Source organism: Tasmannia lanceolata, unplaced genomic scaffold (assembly GCF_043159265.1).
Source record: "Tasmannia lanceolata isolate RefF3 unplaced genomic scaffold, GAP_Taslan_0.1 ptg000023l, whole genome shotgun sequence".
In the NCBI taxonomy this organism is placed as follows: Eukaryota; Viridiplantae; Streptophyta; class Magnoliopsida; order Canellales; family Winteraceae; genus Tasmannia; species Tasmannia lanceolata.
Genome location: NW_027518700.1, coordinates 2,269,757 through 2,296,851, shown reverse-complemented (window position 1 = coordinate 2,296,851; position 27,095 = coordinate 2,269,757). Strand labels below are relative to the sequence as shown.

Here is a 27,095-nt window from a genome sequence, read left to right as displayed (position 1 = left end):
GTGATGGATCACAACGTAAATAGGTTGTGCCCAAAAATCATTTCCATAGGATGATCCTAGCCCTCTGATCTATCGAGGTTTCCATTAATAAGAATATGCAATTCCTCCATAGAAAAGAGGACTAGGATCATCCTATGGAATTGATTTTTTTGGCACAACCTATTTACGTTATGGCCCATCACATGGACAATTTGGATCATCTTATAGTGTGGGAATAAAAACAGCAAAAATAAAAATAAAAATGGGTGACCCACAGGTCCACCATGCTCATACGGGTGGGGTCTGGGTTCACATATTAGTGACCGGTAAGATTCCTGGTCATTTGTGACCTGGACCGTACCACCCGGACCCGTACGGGTTGGGTGAAACCCGGCCTGACCCACTCGTTTGCCAGGTCTAGTTAGATCCAAGCTTTCCAAGAAGCTACATCTTCCAGTTGGTTTGAATTCTTTGACCAAAAGCTTTCCATCCTTCAACCGCATCTCTCCTTCCAAATTTCCTTAGCAATATGGAAGGAACAATTCTAATAATGAACTTGAAAAGAGAATTAGTGTTCTTAGAAATTCTGAACCATTGTAAGAGCCTACGTTATGAAGATTGAAGATAAAAAAAGGAATGTCAAGAACATTATAAAAGTACCTCTAAAATGGGGTTATCAACCCTCTATACTGTCTTATCAAACTCCCAAAAGGGAGTTATCAACCCTCTTTTAACAATTTTTCAAAATTGTGTCCCCCATCGAAAATTTAAAACCCACTTCTTTGGAGAGAGAGAGAATAGAGAGAGAGAGATGCCTTGTTGGCATCGATTGATGACGTGGTGTAGCATAGAACACGAAAAAGATGACATGGCATGCGAAAGCTAGAGAATGACGTGGAGTTAATCCAACCTTGTCATTCCCTAAAAAAGAAACACCCTTCATTCTTCACCCTCCTCACTCCTCACTCAGAGAGAGAGAGAGAGAGAGAGAGAGGAATGACGATACTTATTCTGCCCCATTTTCGTGCCCTAAATCGCAGAACCCTCTCTTTACCTCATTTTTCCCCTAAATCCAAAATCTCTTCACGAAATTTTCCCTACAAACGGCGAAATTTTCAATTCTTATGTACTAATCCAGACGGCCAAACCATCTCTTCTTCTAAAACCGAAAACAAACAGGATTCAGAAGAGGAAAAAGGTTCTTCCCCTAAATCTCCATGGCCTGTAGTTGATAATGGTAGCCCTAAAGGAAAAGATGATTTTCCGAGCGGCGATTTCGAGTTCGAGGAAATTACAGGATGGAAAAGCTTCGTCGTGAAGCTTCGGATGCTTTTCGCGTTTCCGTGGGAACGTGTTCGTAAGGGCAGCGTCTTGTCTATGAAATTGCGTGGCCAGGTTTTATTTTTTGGTTTATTAGGTTTTCTTTTATTGCTTGAATTTTGTTTTAGGTCATTATTTTATGCATGATTTATCTTAATTTGATTCTTTTATGAACATGAATTTTCCTTTTTTTAGCACAAAATGTTAGAATATGTGAGATCTCACCGTTGGATTGGGTTGAGATTCACTGTTGGATCATCTTAGTGGTAGATTAGGCAACCAGATTAGATTAGCAATCTGGTTAGATTAGGGTATTCTACTCTTATCTTTCTCCACAATTATCACTTGTTACTATGTTTATCATGTAAGATTGTAAGTGTGCTCTATATAAGCACACTTTGAGATTGATTGTAATCCAAGAAACCAAAATTAGTGAAATTCTTAATTCTATCACAAAATTCAACAAATTTATGCACTATTTTTATTCTTTTTCCATGTGAATTTTGAAAAGGTACTGATATCAAATTGTGCTTGGGATTTGATCTTGTGAGGGCATTGGTTTGATACCACTAGAAATGGGTATGTTTATTGTGGATCTTGGTTCCTCAATAAACGTCATGCCCTTATATGAATCCAAGTTCATTGTCATGGTACATGCAACTTGTGAGCTAGTTTGGCTAAAGAAGTTGTTGAAAAAAATTGGGTTCAACATGCACCTTCCGTCGATGATGAATTGTGATAATTAAGAAGACATCCATGCCTCCTTAAACCCTGTATTCAATGAATAGATGAAGCATATAATGGTAGGTTTCTATCTCATCAAAGAAAGATCACCCGAAACAAGATTTTTAGCCAATGTGTGAGGATTGAGATCTAGTCGCAAATATCTTACCAATGTGACTGGTCAAGGAATTTCTGCATCATCTATTGAACAAGTTGGATATGGATGATTGACATGTATGCACTAGCTTAAGGGAGAGTATATAAGGCCATCTATGTAATTTTTTTTTTGAATGGTAAACTATTTCATTAAAGATAATGAGACCAGGAGAGTCCCCAGTATACAAGGAAATTATAGGCTATATGAGAAGATACATAAAATGCAATCAATATAAATTAGGGAGGGAGGTAATCAAAGTGTTCGATGCTCTCCTTGGGTACCTCCCTAGCCAGCCTATCAGCCTCTAACATGCGTGAATAATACCGATGCTGACCCCAACCGGTTATGAATCTTGTCGAAGAAGGCTGCAAATCTCCATGGGGGCGTATGTGGATCTCTGAGCCACCTGATGGCATTCTTATACCTTGATGGATAGTCTGATCCACATTCTGGCCATCTATGTAATTATGTACATATATGGTTGTGTTATTACAAATAATTTCTTTTTTATTTTTATTTTATTATTTTAGTTGTTCTCACTCACCATAAGTGAACTAGTTCTTCTCTTTAGGTCTTATCAATAAGTGGTAAACCCCAGAGAGGGCTGTCTATTTCTTTCCTTCAAACTTAGTTTTTGTTCTTTTCCTTTTTATGAGCAACATATCATTGAGGGTGACATGATGAAAAACTAAAGGGCTGAATTTATGGTGAAGGTTATATTTTAGACTTGTTAGGAAATTTGGGAATTATGTTACCCCTAACCAGTGTTAAAAAAACTCACACTCGGACAGGAACTCAACCAAAGTAAACTAGGTCGATTCAAGCAAGTTAATGCTTGAAGTGATCAACTTTTCACTAACAATCAGAGGTATTTTTGATTGATCCAATAGGGACAAACTCTGACTCAAACTAGAATTCGACAAAGGCAAAATTGGTCCACTCGGGGAGTTTTTGATTAATGCTTGTAGCTACCAGGTAGCCAATGCTTTGGTGGGTGAATGGGGTGTGGAAATTTCTCATTTTTTGTCTCTTGCTTTGCTCCTTATGGGGTCTACTCATTTGTATTTTTCTACTCTTTTCTTAGTAAAATTGAGATTTTTTAAAACAAAATCCCATTCCTTTTCAACATGGTAGGTGCGCAAGTAATTTGCATAGACAAATAAATATTTTTATTGATGGCTTTCTGATAGGAATTTCTTTTAATAAGTCATTACCCTAAATTTTAGCATCTATTTTTGTTTTGGTTTAAAGGTTTACTAATTTTTTCTTTTTGCTTTTTTCTTGTTTATTTCAGATCTTTGATCAACTACGAGGCCGCTTTTCTTCAGGGCTATCCCTACCTCAAATTTGTGAAAATTTTGTAAAAGCAGCATATGATCCTCGCATTTCTGGTATATATCTTCAAATCGAACCCCTTAGCTGTGGATGGGGAAAAGTTGAAGAGATTCGGAGGCATGTACTAGATTTCAGAAAGTCAGGTAATGATAAATTATATTATTGATTTATGTTTCTTATTTAACTAAATTATATTACATTCAAATTTTCTTAAATTCCTAGCCCATCTCTCTCTCTCTCTCTCTAAACTAGATGAGTTATTATTTTCTTGAATCTTCCTTAGATTAGTAGCAAAATCTGGCTTGTTATTTATTATGTCTGTATCGGGGGGTTGAGCCTCTGGCTCAATTGGTTAAGGCTTTGTTCTTCAACCTAGAGGTCGGAGGTTCAATCCCAGCTTACCTACCAAAAAAATGTCTCCATATCGATTTCTATTTCTATGCCCCCCGCCGTCCCCCTATTTTTTAGTCATCAGCCCTCTTGGTCTCTCACCCAAATCTGCCTCTAGGGTGGTTACCTCTTCCTTTTCTTGCTCCCTGAAAAGTATTAGCCTCCTGATTCTAGCGGCATTTCTCTCGTTCACAATGTATCGAGATGTCTTCTTCGAACTTTAAGATCTGGTAGGGTGATTCAACAGACACAACAGCTTGGGCGTCAAGATTAATCCCATACTCTCAATGTATAGTGAATGCAGTTATTGATTCACTGGACCTTTGGAGAGAGCTCCCATCCCTTAAGTAATCGTGAGCATGTTAACTACGTGGCAAACACTCTTCCCAGAGAATGGATTGATGGGGAGGAGTTATAAGTGGGTATAGTGTTGCCTATTGTGTGATGTTATTCGATATTGAGGTAAGTGGGAGTTACGTTTTTTCATTCGTGCTTTTTTTCTTTCTTTATGTTGTAGCCTTGAGAGCTCATCTTGGTCCCTTTGTATTCATTTTTTCTTATTTCTAATAATATTGACATTACCATTAGAAAATATAGAAATACTGACTAAAATGTGGTTGTTATATTTTGTGTGCACTCCTGCATGTGCATATTATAAATTATAAAGATATTGGCACCATCTCTTTATTTTAAACTTTTCTCATTTGATGTTACAATCTTATAACAAGCTATAAACGGCCAACTAGAGAAGCTTGTAATAAAAAAGGGAGGGTTGCCAATATCAAACAAGGGTGTGCGAATATTGTCTCTCATGTCTATCTTTCTTTCTAGTGTGTGTGTGTGTGTGTGTGTGTGTGTGTGTGTGTGTGTATATATATATTTTGAAAGGTAATCAGAGAAAAATATATAAAAATGGGAAGACCAAGGAGGTCACCTAGGATAAAACAACAAGAAAAAGAAAATTATAAGAGCCTCAAGGAGGCAAGAAATCAAAAAATTCTAATACATCCTTATCAACACCCTCCCGAGCAAAAGCATCTGCCTCGCCATTAGCAGATCTTCGCACATGATTGAAGACAATGGAAGAGCCACAGATAGTGTCATGAATCTCATCGAAGATGGACCAAAATCTCCATGGAGGCAAAGCCGTTCCCCGAAGCCATCTGATAACATTAAGAGAGTCACCTTCCACAATATACGAATTCAGAGAACCCTTAGTATATATTGTAAAAATATTTAACATGGATCAGGATACAATGGTCCTGTGTCCAATTGGACCTTGCCCCACAATGGTACTAGTACACATGACATGTTTGTCACGTGGGACCCACACTACTAGATAGGGCCCAACATTGTATAGTTCGTGAGGTAAAAATCCCACCAATTGGTGACACCACATGTCTGGTCAGGGGCATTAAATATAAAAAACTGACAATTTTTTGCCATTAAATGGAAAGCTAGGCTATCACCAATCCGTGGGATGTTTAAATTGTGACCAATCCATATTTGGGGGCATCTATTAGTTCAGGTCTTGCTTGCACAAACATGGGCTGCATGTCCAGAATAGAATGTTGGCCTTATTGGATCCAGGACCATAGTATCCTGATCCTGTATGCGCGCACATACGCGTGCGCATACACACATGTATGTGTTTATATATGTATGTATGTATGTATGAACATGTTCATATAAGTCATAGCATGTTGCCATAGAGCCAGAGATATTTATGCATGGAAATGTGTTGTGCGCTCATGTGAAGGCTAATTCTTGTGCATTTGCATGCATTTATGCATCTGGTTTTCACATGCTTGTGTGCATGCTCATGCACGAATATACAACGTGCTTGGTTATTCTCATTCGCTTGACTTTATGTTAGCTTGCGCTTCCTGTATTTTATTTCTTTTGGCACCTGCTATGGATGTTTCCAATATTATCTTCAATTTTCCTTTGTTGGTTGCTTTTCTTTTAGCAGTTGAGATTTGAAAACCTGTAGTTCATTTCTAATATTTTCCCATAGATCAGCCTAAATCGTTTTTGTTATGTTGATTATCACAATTAGAGCATCCTACTGGAGTGACATTTTTCTGCTGAAATGGCCAGTCACTTTTCTATTGATGCAATTACTGGCTAATTCTTACATTTTCTGTTTTGTTTCTTTTAATCTCGGAGTGATAAATTGTGACTCGTCTTCTTTAACCATGGGCATAGGTAAATTCATTGTCGGCTATGTTCCTGTTTGTGGAGAGAAAGAGTATTACCTTGGCTGTGCCTGTGGAGAGCTATATGCCCCTCCTAGTGCTTATGTTGCTTTGTACGGTTTTTCGGTTCAAGCATCATTCCTAGGGGGTAAGTTGATTTTGTTAGTTTGTGACAAAATTAGTTAATCTAACAGGGGAAGCTACTCTTTATTGTTGACCATCAATCACACTATGTATTGTCATGTTTCTTTTTTTTTTAGATTAAAAAAATGTAGTCATGTTTCTTATTATTCATCAGTTTGCCTCCTACACACATAGACACATACAAAAATATGCATGTGTACACACAAAAATACAGAAATGCATGTGCGCATGGGATATTGATATAGTTCTTTTTTTTATGGGCAATATTGATATAGTTCTGATGCCCATCGAGAAGCATATGTTTTTTAAAATCAGTTTTTTCATAATCTTGAGGCATTTCATAACTCCTAAGGGTTTGTTCTTCTGAAGTTCCCTGGACAAGCATGAGGTCCTTTGTATTTAGCGACTGCTCTCTGCATCTATTTCCATGTAAATCACTAACAGGAAAAATTGCAGTGGCCACCACCTATTTGGATGATCTAAAGATTCTAAACCATTCATTTGTGGGTCCCCGCCGTAGATAGGCTGTTCCCCAAAAATCTCCTCCATAGGATGACCGTAACTATCAAGAAGATACATAATAGGTGCTTCCTTGAAAATAGAACACAAATGATAAGTCTAAATTTTATGTTAAGTTTAAAACAACTTATAGGTTAGTGAAATTTGGTTAAGACAAATTTAAGTATCAAGAAGATACATAATAAGTGCTTCCTTGAATATATCTAATCTGCTTTCTAATCAAAGCATGCATTAATTTCGAAGGTTTATTTTGTGATTGTCTTTGCATATTATCTTAATTAAAATGATAAGTTTACGAGGACGTGTTTCTATACTTATGACTACCCAAAAAAGTATTTTACTTTACCTTTATGTAAATTGTTCAAAGAATTTCCCCCCTTCACTAACATGCAATGAATGCAGGTGTTTTTGAGAAAATAGGGATTGAACCACAAGTAGAACGCATCGGTAAATATAAAAGTGCCGGGGATCAGCTCTCACGCAAAAGCATCTCAAAAGAAAATTTTGAGATGCTGTCTACATTGCTTGATAACATATATGGCAATTGGATGGATACAATTTCTTCCACTCGAGGTGCTTCAAACGTCATAGCTTCTCTAAAATTTTCTGAAAACTTGAAAGAACTCAGTTTTAAAGCTGGTCTCCTGGATTCTGAATTTTCATACTTACAGGGAAGAAAAGAGAAGAAATTCAGGACTTTATTAATGAAGGAGTTTACAAAGTGGAAAGGCTAAAAGAAGAAGGTTGGATAACAAATATAAATTATGAAGACGAGGTGTGGATTTCTATCTAAGCTGTTCATTGAGATGTGATAAGGGTATCAATCTTATCACATCTTAACCAATCTACTTAGCTTTATCAGATTGTTTCAAATGACATTGTTCCATCGATATTTCTCTCTAAAGTGGTTTATTGTATTGTCGCTTTTTGTCTCTTCTTGTTTCAGTGTTCACTCCATGCTATCCCGCATTTCTTTTTTGAACTTCAAGAGGGACTTCAAACAAGCTATTATGCTTCGTCTTATGCAAACTATAAGTAGTTCAAGCTGGGTTTCTCCTGCCTACTTGCAAAGTACAAACCTACAATATATGTGTTCCACATTGTATTGTCATTGAGACCTAGTAGAAAACTGTTCATATAACCTACGCCAGAGAGGTTCTTCCTCAGTCCATGACCAGTAGTAGAATATTGAGAATATGTTTCTACCAAAAAAACAAAGAAAATAAACTCAACTCAACAAAGCTTTTGTCCCAAACTAGTTGGGGTCAGCAAAAAAAAAAAAAAAACACAGAGAAAATCAAACCAGAAAAAATAACTACCTGCAATACATGGGGAAAAAAAAGGAAAATGAATCAAATGAAAATAGCAAAAAATGGTATCGTACCTGGTCTTGATTCTTTTGAAAACACCAAGGAGGCAAGGAGGTTGTTGTGATCTTTTTCTAGTTGATCTTGAAGCAAAATTACTTTCTTGTGCTGTTCCTCATAAAATACAAAACATTGATCCACTGGAAGAACTGGTTGGACTTGACATGATTTGTGGTCTGGTCTGCAAAAAAAAAGGGGTCGGAATGGTTTATTTAGGATTTAAATCTCAGGTAGTGTCATTTTCCCCTTGTGCTAGGAAAAATGAATAATCTTTAGGAATTAGGAGTGATAATTACCCCTGGTCATGGTTTTAAATTTCGGCCGACATACCAGAATTTCAGATTTCAGTGGGGACCGAAACTGAAATCTCTCCAAGCCAAAATTTCAGAAAAATCCCAAATTTCGGCAGAAATTTCAGATATTTCATTTTGAAAAAATGATTTTTTTTCCCAAAATTGTACGAATTTTCTGGAATTTCGGTTTCGGCTTTGGCTTCGGCTTCGGCCAAGGCTGAAACTGAAACCAAAATTTAAAACCTTGCCCGTGGTTACACAAAGACATGCTTGTGTCAGGGTCTATGAAGCATGGGTACGGGTACTGGGTGCGGGTACGACATGGGTACGCGGGTATGTGATTTTCCAAAAAACCCGGGTGCGGGTATGTTCGGGTACGCCGAATATAATAATATATTTTAATTTTTTATTATATATTTATAAAAAATAAAAAATACAATCAAATAACAATAACCCTGCCCCTTCGCCCAAAAAAAAAAAAAAACACCCCCATTAAATTAGTAAAGAGCTTTTAAAAATTAGAAATGGAAAAACTAAGAGTCTTTCCTCTCGGTTTTGCTGTAGCAAGTCTATGTTTATACTATCATATATTTCTCATAGTTGTCATTTCAGAAATTTCAAAGTGTGTCAGTGCCATTATGGCACAGGCAGCAACCTTCTCATATAAATATACGTATATATTTATATTTATTGCTGTGAACAAGTATTTGCAAGTCTAATATAATGTACATGCCTTTTAGTATGTTTATGTATTATTTGCTTTCGTATTATGGAAGATATTACTCAGTGCAGCTGTCAGGTTTCTTTGCAGAAAGCAAATAATAAAGATCATATATTTGTCAGAACTTGTCAAATTGTCAAAAAGTAGCAGACTTTTAAAGTAGAAGTCACACAAAAGCTGCAGACTTTTATTAAAAGCATTTATTACATATAAGACAGCACATCTTCACTAACAAGCAACAACAAAACTGCATCTTTTAGATGAAATTATAAAAAAAGTAAAAACTGTGTCCAACTCCATGTCGGGTGCTACGGATACGCACCCTCGACGCACCCGACACGCACCCAACACAAAAAAAAAGGTCTTTTTAAAAAAAAAGTATGGGGTGCGTACCCGTGACGTACCCGGGGCGTACCCGAACGTACCCGCACCCCATACGTGTCGGATACGGGTACGGGATCCCCGGGAGAGTACCCGTGCTTCCTAGGTCAGGGTTGTCCTAAAAAGCCGTCCCAATATAGCCATGTGTACCTAAATAGAGGTATATTTGTCATTTTATCAAAGATATATGGGCACTTTAGCCATTGCGGAATGTAAGGGAAGGTGAAAGGAAATGCTGAAACAAAACGAGTTAAGCTTGCACTGGAAGTAGATGTGCTAGAATGTCCAGTCATGCAAATTGCATCTTAATCATGAAATCTTTGATCATCAATGTGATATTGTGGCTGAGTTGAAAAGTTAGTTATTTCTTTCACCGATGAATTTAAAGCTCATTCAACAGAAACTGTTGATTAATAGCAGCTTGAAAACTCATCCAATCAGCCAAAAAAAGAAATGAAACTACACCAAAACCTTTAATTTTTTGTTTTACTTATAGAATGTAAAAATTAAGGGAAACAATAAATGACATTCCTGTGTTAAGGTTGTTAAATTTCTTATTGTTAACCAACTTGACCAGAGTTCAAGTCTTGGGTGGTACAAAGTCTACAATAAAAAGACATTCTTGTGTCAAGGTTGTTACAAATGACCGTCCCAATATTGCCATGTGTACCTAAATAGAGGTAGGTATATTTATCATTTTATCAAAGATATGTGTATGCTAGTCATCGGCATACTAGGGAGGGCTGTTAGGAAGCTCCCTGACATGGGCATGTCTTCCGAACAGTTATCAAAACTAAAGTCTATTCTTGTAATTCCCTATTTTTGACTTATTATTAGCTGTATTTGTTAATTGCTTAGTCATTATATAAAAGTTATAGTTGTGAATCTGCTGGCCGTATGTAAATGTTTTTTTAACTACTAAATTGTCATGAAATCTTGTTTGTGCTTGATCGAATAGTTTTCATATAATAACTGACTTGATAAAATATTTTATTATGCAAATGTATGTAGGTTACCTCAATGCTGAAGGAGAGGCTGGGACAAAAGGAGGATAAAAAGCTTCCCGAAGTTGATTACAGGTAATCAACATCTTTTTGGAGACCATTCAGAGAAGGTATTTTCATGGATAACTTCACATTAGTGCATCTATTGAATGCCACTATTTTCATGCATAACTTCACATTGGTGCATCTATTGAATGCCCCCTTTTCAACCACAGCACTCTGGACCTTTGCTTCCAGTTCTATTTTCCTGAAAAATAATCCAATTATACTCCTGAAGTTGACTCCTTTCCAAAGATTTTTCAGTTGCTAAGCTGCCAACCCCACTAATGCCATCAAGCTCTGTGATAAGGTCCAAAATACAAGATTTCCTCTGATTCACATCACAACACTTCCCTGACCCAGATATTCAGATTAGTTTTAACATGACAAAGTTTTTGACCAAGTCTTGCCATCGCATTTCCAGTGCAACAATTTTCACCTACCAGTTTTGAGATTTTTTCTTAAAGATGGATCTTCCAACCAAGCAAACACAAAGAAAAAGAGGACCCCACAAGCCCAACTTGGGATCAAGGAGAGGTCGATGATCTGAGATAGGACTAGGGAGAGTAATCTGAATCCAATTCGGGAACGTCGTACACCAACAAGGACAAATAAGAAATCTGTCCAACCTAGTTTTGCTATGATTCCATTCCCAGGAAAATCGCACCCCAGTCAAAGGGAGGTCCCACAAGGTTGTTTCTTCCCACAAAGTTTGAGAAACCAATTATCCCATAAGTAATTCTAGGGCATCCAACTCTCCACGCAATACACGAAGGCTTTGGCCAAAAGTGCTCAGATCGAATTTGAGTCCTCCTTGATCAAATTGCGAACACATTGGTCGGACCGTACACAACAGAGAAAGCCCCTAGAGAATTATCTTCCTTGTTCCTATGCTTGACAGATGCTAATAAAATGCTAATAATCTCCTCTTCTGAAATCAACTTGGATGAGTCCCCAGCAATAAGAATGCCACCCACCGCATCCAAGACTGAAAAGCCGAATCTAGAAGAACATCCCATATCTCTAAGGATCGACCCCTTGAAATCTTCGAACTTCTTCTCTTGAAGGGAGATGCCGGTGGACCTACTCTACAAACTAACTTCCTTCAAATGGGTTTTTTTAACGGAATACCCCCCTGCCCCCCTCCCCTCCCCTCCCCTCCACCACCACCACGAACCCACCTACCCACACACACAGACACACCACCACCACAGACACACACACACACAAACAAAAATGCTGATATAACTCCTATCCCTATTTTTGGAGGTCCTAGAGCTAGGGAGTCCCTCATAATCTACATTGGATTCTAGTCTCACCATCTTCCACTCCCTATGAGAGTTCACACAACTTCTAGGCCTTTTTGTAGAGGCGGATCCATGAGGATACCTCAGTTCCACTGATAGAAAGAAAGTTTGTGTTTCTTACATGGAAGGCCGAAAAAGACGAGGTTCTTCCTCCTTTCGTCTCTTTCTTCCTCTCATTCTCTTCTTTTCTTGCTCTTCTTCTCTTTCTTCTTGCCCTCTTTCTTCTTCTCTCTTTTCCTTCCTCTTCCTCTCTTTTTTTCTTTCCCTCTTTTTTCTTTTCTCTTTTCCTTCTCTCCCCCTCACGTTTTTCCTCTCTCTCTCTCTCCCCCCATGTTTTTTCAACGTTTTTTCTTTTTTCTCCAACTTTGGGTTGGACGAATTTTCCAATCCCTACCTTCTTTAAGTTGCCTTTTAGTTTCTTTATTATTATTCTCTCTCTCACTCTCTCTCTTTTATTTTACTAATTTCATTCCCTTTATTCGCTTTCCTTTTTTTCCTTTTCGAACTTGCAATGATTTATTGACTTTCTAATAGAAGGAAAACTTTTTAAGATCTTATTATTACTTTCCCTCCATTCTTGTTTGAATTTTGAACTTTACGCCAACATGCCAAAAACATGTGGGATTTTTCTTTTTTACTTTCTAAGTTAAATCTCTAAAAGTCAACCTCCTAATGATTGCCAATATAGTTTAGATTTCAATCATTCCATACTTAACAATATGAAATTTTCGTTCATATTTGAGGAAGATTTTCTACAAATTTTATGAAAAATAGCTTACTTTAGATTTAGGGAATTTTACAATTAAAATAAAACCTTGATTTCCTAGATTTGATGAAATGAGAGCCCTTGATTTCCAAGTTTCTTGATTTTTGGAAGATGAAGGGGGATCCATACTCGGGTGACATGATCTCGCTCTCGCATCAACTCAAGTTTGATCGATGATCCGAGGGATCCGATGGTCCGAAATGATCCGATTTCAAATCTAGTTCATGTGGCTGTCGATCAAGAGGTTCAAAGCGATCTCCTGACAAATTTGAGGGAATCTGCCACCGGCTTGGGCTAGCCGATCGATCCGAGGGTTCTAAGGATATCGGATCATAGATCTAGATCGTTAATATGTAAATAAAGAGATCGATGCGATTAGATCCATCGATCAGGGAATTACTTACATTACCGACCCATGGTGGGGTTGGGCATTACATATATTCACACTTGTGATTGAAGTCTTTGAGGTGGTACGAACCTTGAGATCTGGGGCCGTGCCTAATGTTTTCCCTAAGAGGTGCTTAAGCAATGATTAGCTAACAAAAATTTTCTGACCACTTGTCAGAAAATTTTGCCCCTCATACCCAATACTTCTCTGAACTTTCTACTCTTTTCAGATGAATAAAAGCAGAACAGTATCACAGATGCATTCCACATTCATAGTTAAAAGAGAATTTTGTTCCCATTTCTAGCAAAGAAAAAAGGAAATTTTTTTTGCTGGATTTGCCGACAAATCTTGTGCTGCTTACCTTGATAAATTTATTTTTATGTGTAAGCCCAATGGTTTCCACCTTGGCATTCCCATCTTATTTTGATGATTCCAATACACAAGTGATTTAAGATCACTAATGTGTTTGATTGTTTAAGTTGTAGATCTTAATTGTGCTAAGACAACATTGCTTGGATTGAAGCCAAGAAGATCTCATTGGACCACATCATGAAGGCCAAAGTCATCGGAGTCCAAGACGAATGAAGACTTGAGGAATCACATTGAAGATCGAAGTCATTTTAGATTGTAAAAGATCCAATCTTAATTTAGATTTTAAGAGGCATAATTAAGTTAATCTCACACACCCTAAAATGTATAAGAGATTGTCCTTGTGGTGTTCCAACACTTTGGAACCCTCATAACAATCCCAACTTAATCTTGAGTTGGAAGCCCAAAAACAAAGATTGAAAATCTGCTTGTCATAGGCTTCTCGGAACTCCGAGAGAATTCTCAGAGCTCCGAGCTCGGAACTCCGAGACATTCTTCGGAGCTCCGAGAAATGGTCCAGTAGCCTTTTTTCAATTTCTGTTTGTATTCCCGGAACTCCGAGATTTTTTCTCGGAACTCCGAGATCACTATAACGGCCAGATTTATAGCCGTTGGGAATTTTGCTGGAATTACCACAATGCCACTGAACGGTCATATTTGAGTTTTTCTATAAATATGGGCATTCCAAACACCCCAAAAATCAATCCTAACACTCTTAAACTCTACTTGAATATCCCAAGAGTGAATCAAAGCTTGTTTATGCCTCTCATCCTCTAAGATTAGGATTTGGATCATTAGGCTCAAAGTTGTACATCTTATTTGTAAACCCTTGTGAGGGATTTTTAGTTCTGTCTTTCTTATTCAAGAACTTTGTATCGGGCGAGTGTTCGGAGAAGCGTAGCCCACTCTCCGTGGTGAAGATCGCCACCAAGGTTAAAGGCAGTTGGAATTTTGTAATCGGCATTGATCTTCGCCGAAGTTAAGAAGATCACATAGTGAAGCCATCAACGGGTTTTTTGTTGGTGGAGTGGAGTAGGCCTCGCGTTTTGAGGACCGAACCACTTTAAATCTCGGGTGCACTCTCTCTTGAACTCTAGCTCTTTATTTGTATTGCACCTCTAGATTTAACTTGTGTGATTGAATTTCATTGTTGATCTCTTAATTTCCAAATTAGGTTTGAGTTTTTCAAAAGGTTAAAACTTGCTAGCAACCTAATAATTTTTACTCCTCTTTGTTGCCAATTCTTGACCACCCTTGGATTTTCACTTGGTATCAGAGCCTAGGCTCTTAAAAGATTTTCCTTTCTTAAAAATCTTTGGTAAATTTTTCTTTAAAATTTCAACAAGGGAAAGATCATAAGATCTTTGGCAACTTTCTATTTATGAAATGGCAAACAAAAATGGAACCGGACTTCCAGAGGGCCATTCCACAACTAGACCTCCTTTCTTTGATGGGTCCAACTATGGACATTGGAAGACAAGGATGCGCATCTATCTACTTTCGATAGATGTGGAACTTTGGCATATTGTTGAAAATGGATACATTTTGCCTTCCACACCATTTGAAGAATGGAATACGGTAGAGAAAAGGCATGCAAATTTAAATTACAAAGCTATAAATTCTTTGTTTTGCGCCTTCCTTCTCTACGGAGGAGTTCAATCGAGTTGCTCTTTTTGATTCCGCCAAGATTATTTGGGATACACTTGCCGTTACCCATGAGGGAACATCACAAGTTAAAGATTCCAAAATAAACTTGTTAAAGAGCAAATATGAAATGTTTAGAATGGATCAACATGAAAGTATTTCCGAAATGTATACCCGATTTTTTAAAATTTCTAATGAATTAGCTAATCTTGGTAAATCTTATCCTACTGATGAACTTGTAAGTAAGTTGCTTAGGTTTCTTCCTCCATATTGGGATCCAAAGGTAACCGCCATACAAGAATCAAAGAATCTCAAGACGCTAAGCATGGAGGAGCTTGTAGGATCTCTTATCACTCATGAGATGCTCCTCACTAGCCGACAAGAGGAGAAGAAGCCAAAAGAGAAAGAAAAAGAGAGTAGATCCTTAGCACTCAAGGTGAGCGGACTCATCATCTTCTAGTGAGGCGGATAGTGATGAAGAAGAAGCTTTAAGAAAATTTTAAAGCTTATGGAGAAAGAAGCATAAAAAAGATAAAAAGAAGAAGAAAGAAGAAAGTGAAGTTGAGAGAGCTATAAGATGTTACAATTGCAAGAAAACCGGACACAAAAGACCGGAATGCTCTCTTCTCAACTCATCCTCCTCCAAGTACAAGGGAAAGAAGAAGGATTGGAAGAAGCATAAGGCTCTTGCCGCCGGTTGGGATGCTTTGAGCACCTCGGGACAAAGCTCAAGTGAAGGGGAAGAAAAGAAGGATGATCTTTGCCTCATGGCTCTCTCACATGCAAAAGCCAGCTGCGAAATTGCCTAGGAAATCCCCTGTAAAATATGCTTTTGTTACTTAGGAGATTCATAAATGACCATAATAAGTGCTATGTTTTGCACACTGTACACATCTTTCTTTTGGTATTCTGTGTTTTTTTTCTGAACCTGTGGGATTGTTCCATTTTCCATGACAATAATTTTAGTTATGATGTTAAACTTATGATTCATGCTCATATGAATGTTTTTCACATGCCTTTTGTCACAAAAGGTCAATGGTTCATTGTTTGCTTAAACAAATGATAGATTAATGAAAGCTGTTCTGAACCACTTGCACGCAATAAAGAACGAAAATATATGTAGTATTTTTACTTATTTCATTCTAACTGCAGGAAGTACTCCAGAGTTAGAAAATGGACACTTGGGTTGACGGGAGGTAAAGACCAAATTGCTATAATCAGGGCCTCTGGTAGCATTAGTCGTGTTCGTGGTCCATTTAGCGTGTCTAGCTCGGGTATCATTGGTGAGCAATTCATTGAGAAGATTCGCAGTGTAAGAGGTGGGTTTTATGTTCATTGGATTTGATGCATTGTGTTGAAATTTAGCTTATACAGTTATATGTTCTCCATGCATTAGGTTTTTTCAGATATTGAAAGTTAAAGAAATGTGCTGATCAATTATTAGAAATTTCTTTGGGCTCAAGAACATCTGAATGTAGCTGGTGAACATATATGCATGGTTTGAATTTCAAGCGGAACCTTGCGAGGCTATTTGATAATGTAAACATAGAGGCAAATATAGACCAATTTGTATTTTTGTTTATGTGCTTATTGACTTATTTTTAACAATTGAAAATATATAGTTCAAAACAATTACCTGAAGGTTTGGCATTCACATCTAAAAATGCAAGGCATGTGGAGTTGGTTTTTCCTAGATATATCATTGCATGTTTGAATTTGTTTACTTTCTCTTTACAGAATCAAAAAGATATAAGGCTGTTATCATACGAATTGATAGCCCTGGAGGTGATGCTCTTGCATCCGACTTGTAAGTGTCTTCTAAAATGTTCCTTCATTCATTAACTGTGATGTCTCAAAATTTTCTTTTATGAAAAATTAGTAGTTGCTGCTTAAATGAATTACCTTATTGATTGGTCGAATAACTGTTTTAATGTGTAAGCCATGGTTAAGTGCCTAGGAACCAATTATTGGATGTATGATGTATCATATTTTGTTTGCAACCACTGGATACAGGTGATAATGTTGAACCAGAAAGTCCTAATGCTTTTGTTATGTACACTAGTTGGATTGTAGCTATTCAGTATATCAAGATGCTGTGGACAAAATAGGAGGGGCAAAAAGTTTCCGTAGTCACCTTTTGCACCAATAGGCAGAAATAAAAATTGTCTCAAAGAAGAGAGAAGTGAACCATGCAAAAAAAAAAGAAAAAGAAAAAAGGACCCGTATGGAACCTGGTCAAGCACAATTAAGTCAGAGCCTACAATCTACAGTATTGGAAATGAGGACCTAGTGATGGTTTGTGATAGCATTTAAACCTGAATTTGCGGAATAAACATGATGTATTACTCCCAAAAACCATTGGGTCAAATAAGATCATAGAGAATATAGTCGAACTTCCTCTTGTTAGATACACAGATAAATATAGGTTCAGGCTTTGCTTTGTGGTATGGATCTATCTGTGTCATTTTCTGGGTATTGATCTATCTTTGTATCATTTTGCTTTAATGTTAATAATCTTATTTTTTTAAAACAAAAAAAATATGCATCTTAACTTAGCTGGCCCAAATTCAGAATTGCTTTGTTTGAACTACTATGAGATAACTTCGTCCACATTCAAGGCAAATGTTGACATTAATATCAATTTGAATGCAAACTTTTGGCGATGATCTGACCTACACAAGATCAGCTACCGAACTAATTGCGAGAATAAGCTGAGAATAGGCTGTAAAAGCATGTTCTTGACAAGGCCGAACTGCAACCAAGTCAAAAACAGATCTAGGAAGGTGTCTTAGCATGGATTTGAGACCAAGTCTAGGAATCTTATTTGGGATTTGAAAGATTATTGCAGTTGTTGCATTGCAGAACTGAATAATGATTGATTGAGATGATTTTGACAGTAAAATATAGCTGAAAGTAATTGAATGAGCTCTCATTTCTTCCCCTTTTCGTTTTTGTTATATACGTGTCTTGAATTCTATCCCGTGTATATTCCTATGGCCCTTTACAATTACAATATGGGACCAAAGGGCCCCCATGTGCCGCTAACTGCAACGGAGGGAGGGAGAGACTCTTATATTTGGGTTAGGGGTTTGGATTTTACAAGGTTTTTCTTGTAGACCATATCTTGTACTTTGTAATCTTCACATATAGTGCAAGCTCTCAGATTACCCATGGACATAGTCACGAAACATGATGAACCACTTAAATCTCATATTCTCAATTGGTGTTTTTGTTTGAAGAGCGAGGAGCTGGATTGCTATTCTGTATTGGCTGGGTGCAGATTTGGTAATGGGTAGGAGATAGAAAAGAAAGTGGTGGTGGAGCATAGAGAAGAAGAGCGAGGGAAGGAGGAGATCAACAGAACAAAATAATTGTACCAGTTAGAAAATGATGGAAGTGTGGTTGGGTGCCGGGGTCGTTCTTCTGAAAAATAAGTGTGAATATCAGCTCCCTCATATATGTCGTATGTATGTAACTTGTGTTTTGTGCACATGAATGGGTGTGGCTTGAGAGATGGTTTCTACCAAGCCGAGGTTTTAGTGCTATTAACTGGGCCATGCTTGTCATTAATCTTCCAAAGATGCTTCAGGATAAGAGAACTCCTCTCATGAAGCTCTTTTTCCAGATTTCTAGTTATGGAACACATCCTTTTAAATATGGGGATATATTTGGCACATTCAGATGGAGGTAATGCTGGAGCAGATAAACTTGCTAATTAGAGGTGTGGAATGTAAATCACTAGTGACAGCACCCTAAGCCTTAGTTAATTGCATTTCTTTCCTTATTAATATATTTCTTTTACACAATTAGAATTAAAAGAAAGAAGAAAAGTGGAGAAAGGACCAATAGGTTAGAGGAAATTGGAGAAAATGCCAAAAGATTATCATTTTCAAAAAGAAAAATGAAAGAAAGATATGTCCGTCATGTTGTGAGGCTTATTATCTTTCGAAAAGAAAAAAAGGAAAGAAAGAGAAGGCCTGTACTTTGGGAGGCTTCTCAGAAAAGAAGAAGACATCATGTCTAGATCTATCATATGGTGGGCACTAAGGAGTGAAGGTGGACATGCTAGGCCTGTAGAAACTAGTTGCAGGGAAGGCTGAGATTAGTGGACGGAAAAATCGTAGTAATGCAGATAGGTTACACGGTCAATTCTATCAGTCTTTATAAATTACAGTGTTTCAGCATTCACGATATTGACCCCTATATGTTTGTTTTTGGTGGCAAGCTTGGGTTTGGCAAGACCCCTACAAGTATATTATTTTGACCTATATACTCTTAATGAAGAAAAGAAAAAAATAAGAATCGAGAACTGAATCTCCACACATACACATACATACATATTACCCATATTAAGTACAACATATCTCTAACAGTTGCTGGCATGCTTTACCAAAAATTACGCTGTTAATTTGATTCTTTGATGTTTTAAATTTGTACTATGTTCATTCTGCTCATATTTGTGTATGTCAGGCATAAATTTTTTTATTGTCTAAGCAAAAATTATTTCTTTGTGAGAAATCTATTACAAACATCTGGCATTTGATTCTTTCAATCCTTGATGTTTGTTTGATAGAATGTGGCGGGAAATTAGGCTTCTCGCTGCCTCTAAACCCGTGATTGCATCAATGGCTGATGTGGCTGCAAGTGGAGGGTACTACATGGCTATGGCAGCAGGAGCAATTGTTGCTGAGAATCTTACCTTAACAGGTTCAATTGGAGTCGTCACAGGTGAACGTAGTAACTTAAAACTTTTTTTTTCCGTATAGCCAAGCAAATTTGAAATATACTGGCCACTAAGAACTTCATGGTTTATGGAAATTGGAAACTAGAAATTTTTAGTTTTTACTACCATGTTAAGCATTTGATCACTCACTATCCATTTTATCATTTACCTTTCATCATGTTTTAATATTGAGATGGCATTCAAGTAAACTAAGCCCTAATGATGGATTAAAATTAAACCATCACAATGCTGTAAGTCTATTTCTGGGTCTATAATTTGATTTAACAGTTCCTGATCTCAGACTGACACTAAATTCTGATGAGTTTTTCATTACAAACCAAATTATTTTTATAATCTCTTAAAAATATAGCATAAAACTCTTACCACTTTTAAATTTTTTTAAAGCATGTAAACATTCATGCATAACTTCTGGCAGACACTTTGTGCATGGTTTTATTCCATAATGTGTCCTTGCAAAATGATTTTTTAGGCGGCTAATAGCCCATATGCACCTTTGGTCACAAAATGAACATTTGTTATATCATCTTTTCCCCTCTCCCTCGATTTCCTTTGCATATATCTCCATGTAAAATCGTTCTTATCACCCATGCTTTTATAAAAAAGATCAACTGCTTGCCAAAAAACCACCAAATCTTTTAGAAGAATAGCTATGGATGGATACATAAAGGAAAACCCCCCAAAATATTAGGGATTTTCACTCACTACAATAAGGAGTGCACGGTGAAAATTTTTCCCAACACCACAGACTTTGTTTTGATGATAGAAATCCATTGGAAGTGACGGATTTTGATTCCGTTGAATGGTTGGAGAGTAATCAATCAAACAAGGTTTAGGGAAAAGGTTCTCTGAGCACCAAAACTCACCTAAATCTCTCAAATGACAATTTTTCTTCTTCAAAATGGTCTTAATAAACCATATTTCTGTTGACTTAATCATTAAACATAGTTTACTAAAAGGAAAAAAAGGTGAAAATTAGAAAAAAGAGGCCTAGGTCGTAAACGACGCCTGACAGGAAATTACCTGTGAGGCGTACACGGTACGCCTTTTGTCGGAGGCACATGCCTCAAGCAAAAGGCACTCGCTTTTTATGGCTCAGAAGTCAGAACACCCTGGGGACAAAAATCTTTTTATGGCTCAGAACACCCTGGGGACAAAAAGTGCATGCCTCAAGGGTTTTGCGCTATTTTTTAATTCTTGGAGGCATTTTAGGCATGCGTTGGCTTGAGGCGTACGGCTCACACATTTTTCAAACATCGATATGAACTCTTAACTGTGACAAATTAATTTCTGAAGCCGTGAAATTTTATTTGTTTGATTTCTATATTAGAATGGAAAATTGTTGATTCTAGAAAAGTCATATCCAACTAGTGAAACTTCTTGACAACTATACCTTTTGTTGGAAAACACTTAGATAACGGCATAACTACCACTTAAATAATAATAGTGATATATGCAATAAGAATTTCAATAGTACAATTGAGCATTTAGCCCATGCCCAAGTGTTCTTGAAGAGTACATAAAAGGACAGGTGGGTGTGGTTCTTCCCAATCAGTTATAAATAAGAGTGACATTTCTTGTCAATTTGATCAAATTTATTTCATACCATGTCTAGACTGATACATCATCAAACTAATGAAGTTGCTTGCTGCTAAATGTTTTTTTTATTCAGAAACTTGCTTTTATTCCTCAAAATGCAGAACGACTTGGATTCATTTTTTCACTGTAATTTTCTTGGAATGGAGAAGTTCAACTGGAATGGCAATAAAATCAATTTTTCTTCCTATGTGGCTATGGGTCATGTAAGTTCTAGCTGTTGACATACAGAACTTTCTTCCTTGTAGGAAAATTCATTTTAAACAAATTATATGAAAGGATTGGTTTCAATAAGGAGATTATATCAAAGGGAAAATATGCTGAACTACTAGCAGCTGAACAACGTCCTTTCAGGTGAGCTGTCTTGCATTTTTAGAAGCACAAATACACGCAGTTTTGATTTAGTTCGGAAATAAGAGGGCTTTTTCACCACTCAAGGGGAAAATAACAGGGATTCTTCTCACTATGCTGAGGAAACTAAATACCATAGCCACCTCATATATTATCTATACAAAGGGCTTTATATTGAATTTAATGGTAAATACAACAACAGGTCAGAATCTATTATGATTGTCGGGTTGCCTGCCCTTGGATTATGAATGGTGCAAGTATATCCATGGCCACTATATACAAGATGTAGTGGAAAAGAATGAGATGAAGTGTAAATTATCTGCCTACAAGTGAATGGTAGCAAAACCCTTGACAAAAAAAGGTGTAACTGCTGTCCTCTCCAAACATTTAATTAAAATGGGAATGCATTTGAGAATCAAGGTTTAGTCAAAAAAGTAAGTTTAGAAAATGGAAATGGAGGAAAGCCTTGAGGAATTACTACATGCGTTCGATCTTTTAACTAAGTATGAGATGTTGGTTTATGGCCATGTAGGCTTCATGACAAAATCTGGGTTTTTCTGTAAGATTTAACACCTCTGATTTGATCCAGTCAGGCCATCATGACCGTACAAATTCTGACATCAGTTGTACAACCTGGTGACATCACCATCCTTCCAGAAGTCCTCTTTCTTTGGACGAAAGAGCGATACATCTCAACATATTTTGTTGATGTGATTTTTTGTTTTGAAATATTCGTACTTCGATTAAGATGGCTTGGTTGAATTTATGAGAGAAAAAATCTTAAAAGGGTATCTTTTTTCTTCTTTGAAGTGCTTATGGAGTGATGGTACCCTGTATAAAGATACCCTTTTTTTGTGTTCCTTACAAGCATGGATTTTTTGCTATATAATCTTTGTGATTTGCAACTGTATTCAGAGAAACTTTGTGCTCAAACTTGCGACATGGAATAGAATAATTGAATGATGATTAGCCATGCTGTAAAGGTCAAATAACCCAGACTTGACAGATAATTTTTTGGATTATTTGTCATCAAGAAAAAATAGTTTTCTCCGATGATATTTTCTGTTACTTTTGTTATTCTAAGGTTGATGTATGCTCTTTAAAAACAATCTTGAAGACCTGTTTTTGTTTGTTTGATTATTTTCTTAAACTGACAGTTTCCTGGATTAGCTTTCTCTGTTAATAGTGAAATTTCTGAGTTGAGTTTTAGACCATAAATCACAAGGAGTTTTGGCCACTTTTTCTGTCATTTCTCTCAGGCCCTTGTACACATAACATTAAGAAAGCTATCAAAACATGCATTAATCCCCCTCATCCTCTCTTCACCCATGTCAGCTGCTCATCTCTCTCTCTCTCCCCTCTCTTCGTCTCATCAAATCCTAACAATAATATCACCTTCATCTGGTGCGGCTCCAGAGACAGCAGTGGTTGCTGGTCAGAAGGCAAACCCTCAACACTGAACTCATACTCGCATTACAGGCCCTTAAGTGTGCCGCTGGCTCAAATGACTCCAAGACCCATACTTTTTTCTCTCCAAAAATGCTAGTTTACTTTTCCTCTGTCATAACCATTGTCATCTCGGCATCAAGGTTTAGGTTTTCGTCACCTTGCATCAGAAAAATCTCTCTATGCATCTCCTCATCAATGGTTTTGTGAGGGTTTTGTAAAGGAGAAGCATCGAAAGAAGAGACCAATTCCCCTCTCGTCCTCTCTTCCGGTTTTACATTAGTAGTAGTACCCTACTAAAAGGGTAAAATTGGAATTGAGCTTACAATTTCAATTTAATTGTTGGGCGAGGAGGGGAAGCACCAGTCTGTATGGCTTCTCTTGTTTCTTGGAACCAAGTCCTTTTAATTCTTGTTAAGAAAGCTGTGTAACATTTCTTTTGATACTGCTTTGTACTAAAAAAACACTTTTCTCACAGGCCAGATGAAGCAGAACTCTTTGCTAAGTCTGCACAGAATGCATATAAACAGTTTCGAGACAAAGCAGCATTTTCAAGATCAATGACTGTATGTTATCTTTCTGATATTTAGCTTAAAATCAAAGTACCCCTCACTTTAAGTCATTTTATGGAAATTTCTGTCCTTTTACCACCAGGTAGATCAAATGGAGGAGATTGCTCAGGGAAGGGTATGGACTGGTAAAGATGCCGCTTCCCTAGGTTTGGTTGATGCTATTGGTGGGATGTCCCGAGCTGTTGCTATTGCCAAACTGAAGGCGGATATTCCACAAGACCAAAAGGTTATTTCCTGAATTTTCTTTTCCTTTATGTAACATTCCAGTTTTCCTTTTAAAGTTTGATGACATGTATCTAACTTTATAAATGGATATTTTACTATAATGTCATGAGTGCACCTGCAATGTTATAAAATGTCATAACTGCCATGGAACAGAACTAAACCAAAATGACCAACTGTTACTGTCTTTATCATCATATTGCAGCACTTGAGAAACTCTCCTACTCGAAACCACCAAAAGAATTTGAATTGAATGAAGAGTCAGATTGGAGGCTCTTGCAAGGGCAACCTACATTTTCCTAGAACCAGTTTTTTATTTTTATTTTTATCTTTCCTTTCAAAAGGATTTTTCATCCTTGTCCTTGTTTCCTGGCATGAGTTCCTTCTACTGACAATTATTTAACTTCATGATGGATTTACCCACACCCACTTCGCATGGAGAAAGGAGTTGAAACTTGAAAGTAGAAGAGAGGAAGAGGAGAAGAGGGGTGAGAAAGAGGAAGGGAAGAGAAATTAGTGATACTCAATCCCTTGTCCCACATTCTTTTATGAGTTGTTCTATGGGAACCGGCTATATGTCCAAGCCGGGAACCTATCAAATCCACGGCCGCTACATGTCTAGAATGACCAGCAATCGAGTCTCCCACAAGCATTCTCTCTCTCTCTCTCTCTCTCTCTGAGATTCAGAGAGATTTATGGAGTTTGTTTTATTTCTCCACTTACTGCAATTGCATTTTGGTAAGATCTTCAGTCTGCTATGTTTTTTTCTCTGTACCCTGTCACAGATGAGGGTTCTCTGGTCATATGGAATTGGTGGTGTGAAGAATCTCTAAAACACTTTTTATGCTTGGCTGGGCTCCAATGGTCATTCATGGGTGCCACTAATACCCCAATTTTTTTTATCTTTCCACTTCCCCTCTTTTGCAACTTATTTTCCCTTATTCCCTGATGTAGCAACTGGGTGCCACTAATACCAAGATTTTCATCCTCATCATCGTCTCCTGCACCTTCTCCACCCTCTTGTGGTGTAGTCTATGGACTACCAACCTCAGTCATAAAAATATTTTTTCTAGATTTTTTCTCTTGTATTCTTCTAAAATATCTTGTCTATGGGCTCCAATGTCATTCATGGTTAGGGTTATGGAAGGAGTTTAGGGTTTCCAATGGACCTAGGGTTAGAGGGTAGAAAGTAGAGAAGGGAGAGCTAGGATTTCTAGTTGATGAACGTACCTTTATTATCTTGATCAACCCGGCTCTAATACAATGTTAAGCTTCTTGATGGGTTGCCCAGACACCCACTTATACGGAGAAAGGTGTGTGTGTGTGTGTGTGTGTATGTGATAAAAGTGTAGCTACACACTCGTGTAGCTAACTTAGCTACACCGCCGGCTTAAAAGACAGTGGGCCCCACATTGTTTGCATGATGCAAGCCATTCATTTGATGGGCCCTCACATAGATAGGGTGTGCCCAAAAAATCAGCTCCATAGGATCATCCCAACCCTACGATTTGTGGAGGCAAAAATGGACGTGTAAAAACCTTCACAAATCTGTCCATTTTTGCCTCCACAGTTTGACGGGTTAGGACGATCCTATGGAGCTGATTTTGTAGGCACACCCTATCAATGTGAGGGCCTATCAAATGAATGGTTTGGATCACCCAAACAATGTGGGCCCACTGTATTTTAAGCCGGCGGTGTAGCTATACACGAGTGTTAGCTTCACTTTCCTCTCTCTCTCTCTCTCTATATATATATATATATATATATATATATATATATATATATATAGAGAGAGAGAGAGAGAGAGAGAGAGAGAGAGAGAGAGAGAGAGTTGATACTCAACCTTTCTTCTCACATTGCTGTATATAAGTGAAAGTTAATAAATTACATAAATTGCCACTAGGGTCATCCATCGATGGCTCCTACAATACGATATCATCGTCTGTTCAGAGCAATTTTCAAGACAGTTCAATTACCATATTGAGTATTCCTCCCCAGAAATCCCAATAGCCAGGCTGTCTCTACCAATGATACTCTAGTTGATTTTAATCCTAGAATACTCTAATCATCCGCGCTTGAGAGAGGGATATTGTTCCATATATCCAGGGTAAGGCAACGGGTTGAATACTCTAATACGCTGTGCAAGGGAGAACAAAGTACAGACCAAATGGGATAGAACGATAATACCAAATGGTAGACTACGCTAATCTGTACCAATTGGTATACTACTAATCAGTACCAATTGCTATCCTACGCTAAGCAGTTGCTAATATGATTATCCTTTGCTTAGTCTAGTCGTTGATGCTATACGATAAACCAATACATTTCTTATTATTTTTAACAGTATTTTCCTAAGAATTTTTTGGCTAGATGAGTATTTGGAGACAACTTTGATCTGTACAATCGATGCACACTTTCGCAGGTCTGATACCAATAATTCAAACATTGATAAATTATTACTGTTTTTTCATTACGAAACATGGGTATTGTGTAGTAATATTTGTATGTTTCATAAAATTGTGTTCCTTCAGATGTTGCCTCATGGACCTGCCATTTGATTTGTTAATTTTTTATGTGGGCCAGGTTACATTAGTTGAGGTATCAAAAACCTCAGCTTCCTTGCCGGAGATCATTAGTGGAATAGGGAACTCCTTATTTGGAGTAGAAAGTACAGTGAAGGAGCTGTTGCAGGACTTGACATCTTCTGATAGAGTTCAAGCTAGAATGGATGGGATCATGTTTGAAAGATTGGAAGGGGTTTCTTATAGCAATCCCATCTTTCAATTGATAAAGGACTGTCTGAGCTCCCTTTGACATGATCTCACTTACCTTTGTCCCATATTCTTCACAATACAGGGTTTTGTTAGGGACCTTGACAACCTTCAAAAATAAAGTAGCTGCCATTCAAAAGAACTGGAACAGACCCCATATGGGGAAAATGATGAAAGAAAAAAAAGAAAGAATTAATTCAATGTATTATACATGGTAAAGTATATGTGCTTGTTGTACAAAATTCTGCTGTATTGCAGTAATGTAAATACAGCATGTTGTAAAAGAAATTGTTCCAATTGCTAGAAGATGTATCCAACCTGATACTTGTGTATATATATTTTTTTCTGCTTA

At 37.3% G+C, this 27,095-nt stretch overlaps 1 protein-coding gene across 1 annotated transcript; it reads left to right on the top strand.

Annotated features, from left to right (window-relative positions):
- The first annotated feature begins 917 nt into the window (after nt 1-917).
- LOC143855666 (serine protease SPPA, chloroplastic-like) lies at nt 918-27,095 on the top strand. The gene is made up of 13 exons (XM_077365735.1): nt 918-1,374; nt 3,474-3,657; nt 6,113-6,250; nt 7,168-7,338; nt 7,437-7,540; nt 10,539-10,606; nt 16,197-16,363; nt 16,782-16,851; nt 19,618-19,772; nt 21,630-21,735; nt 23,657-23,744; nt 23,833-23,976; nt 26,556-27,095. Exons 1-13 carry the CDS (start codon nt 976-978, stop codon nt 26,784-26,786), a joined length of 2,025 nt encoding a protein of 674 aa, XP_077221850.1. The 5' UTR covers nt 918-975; the 3' UTR covers nt 26,787-27,095.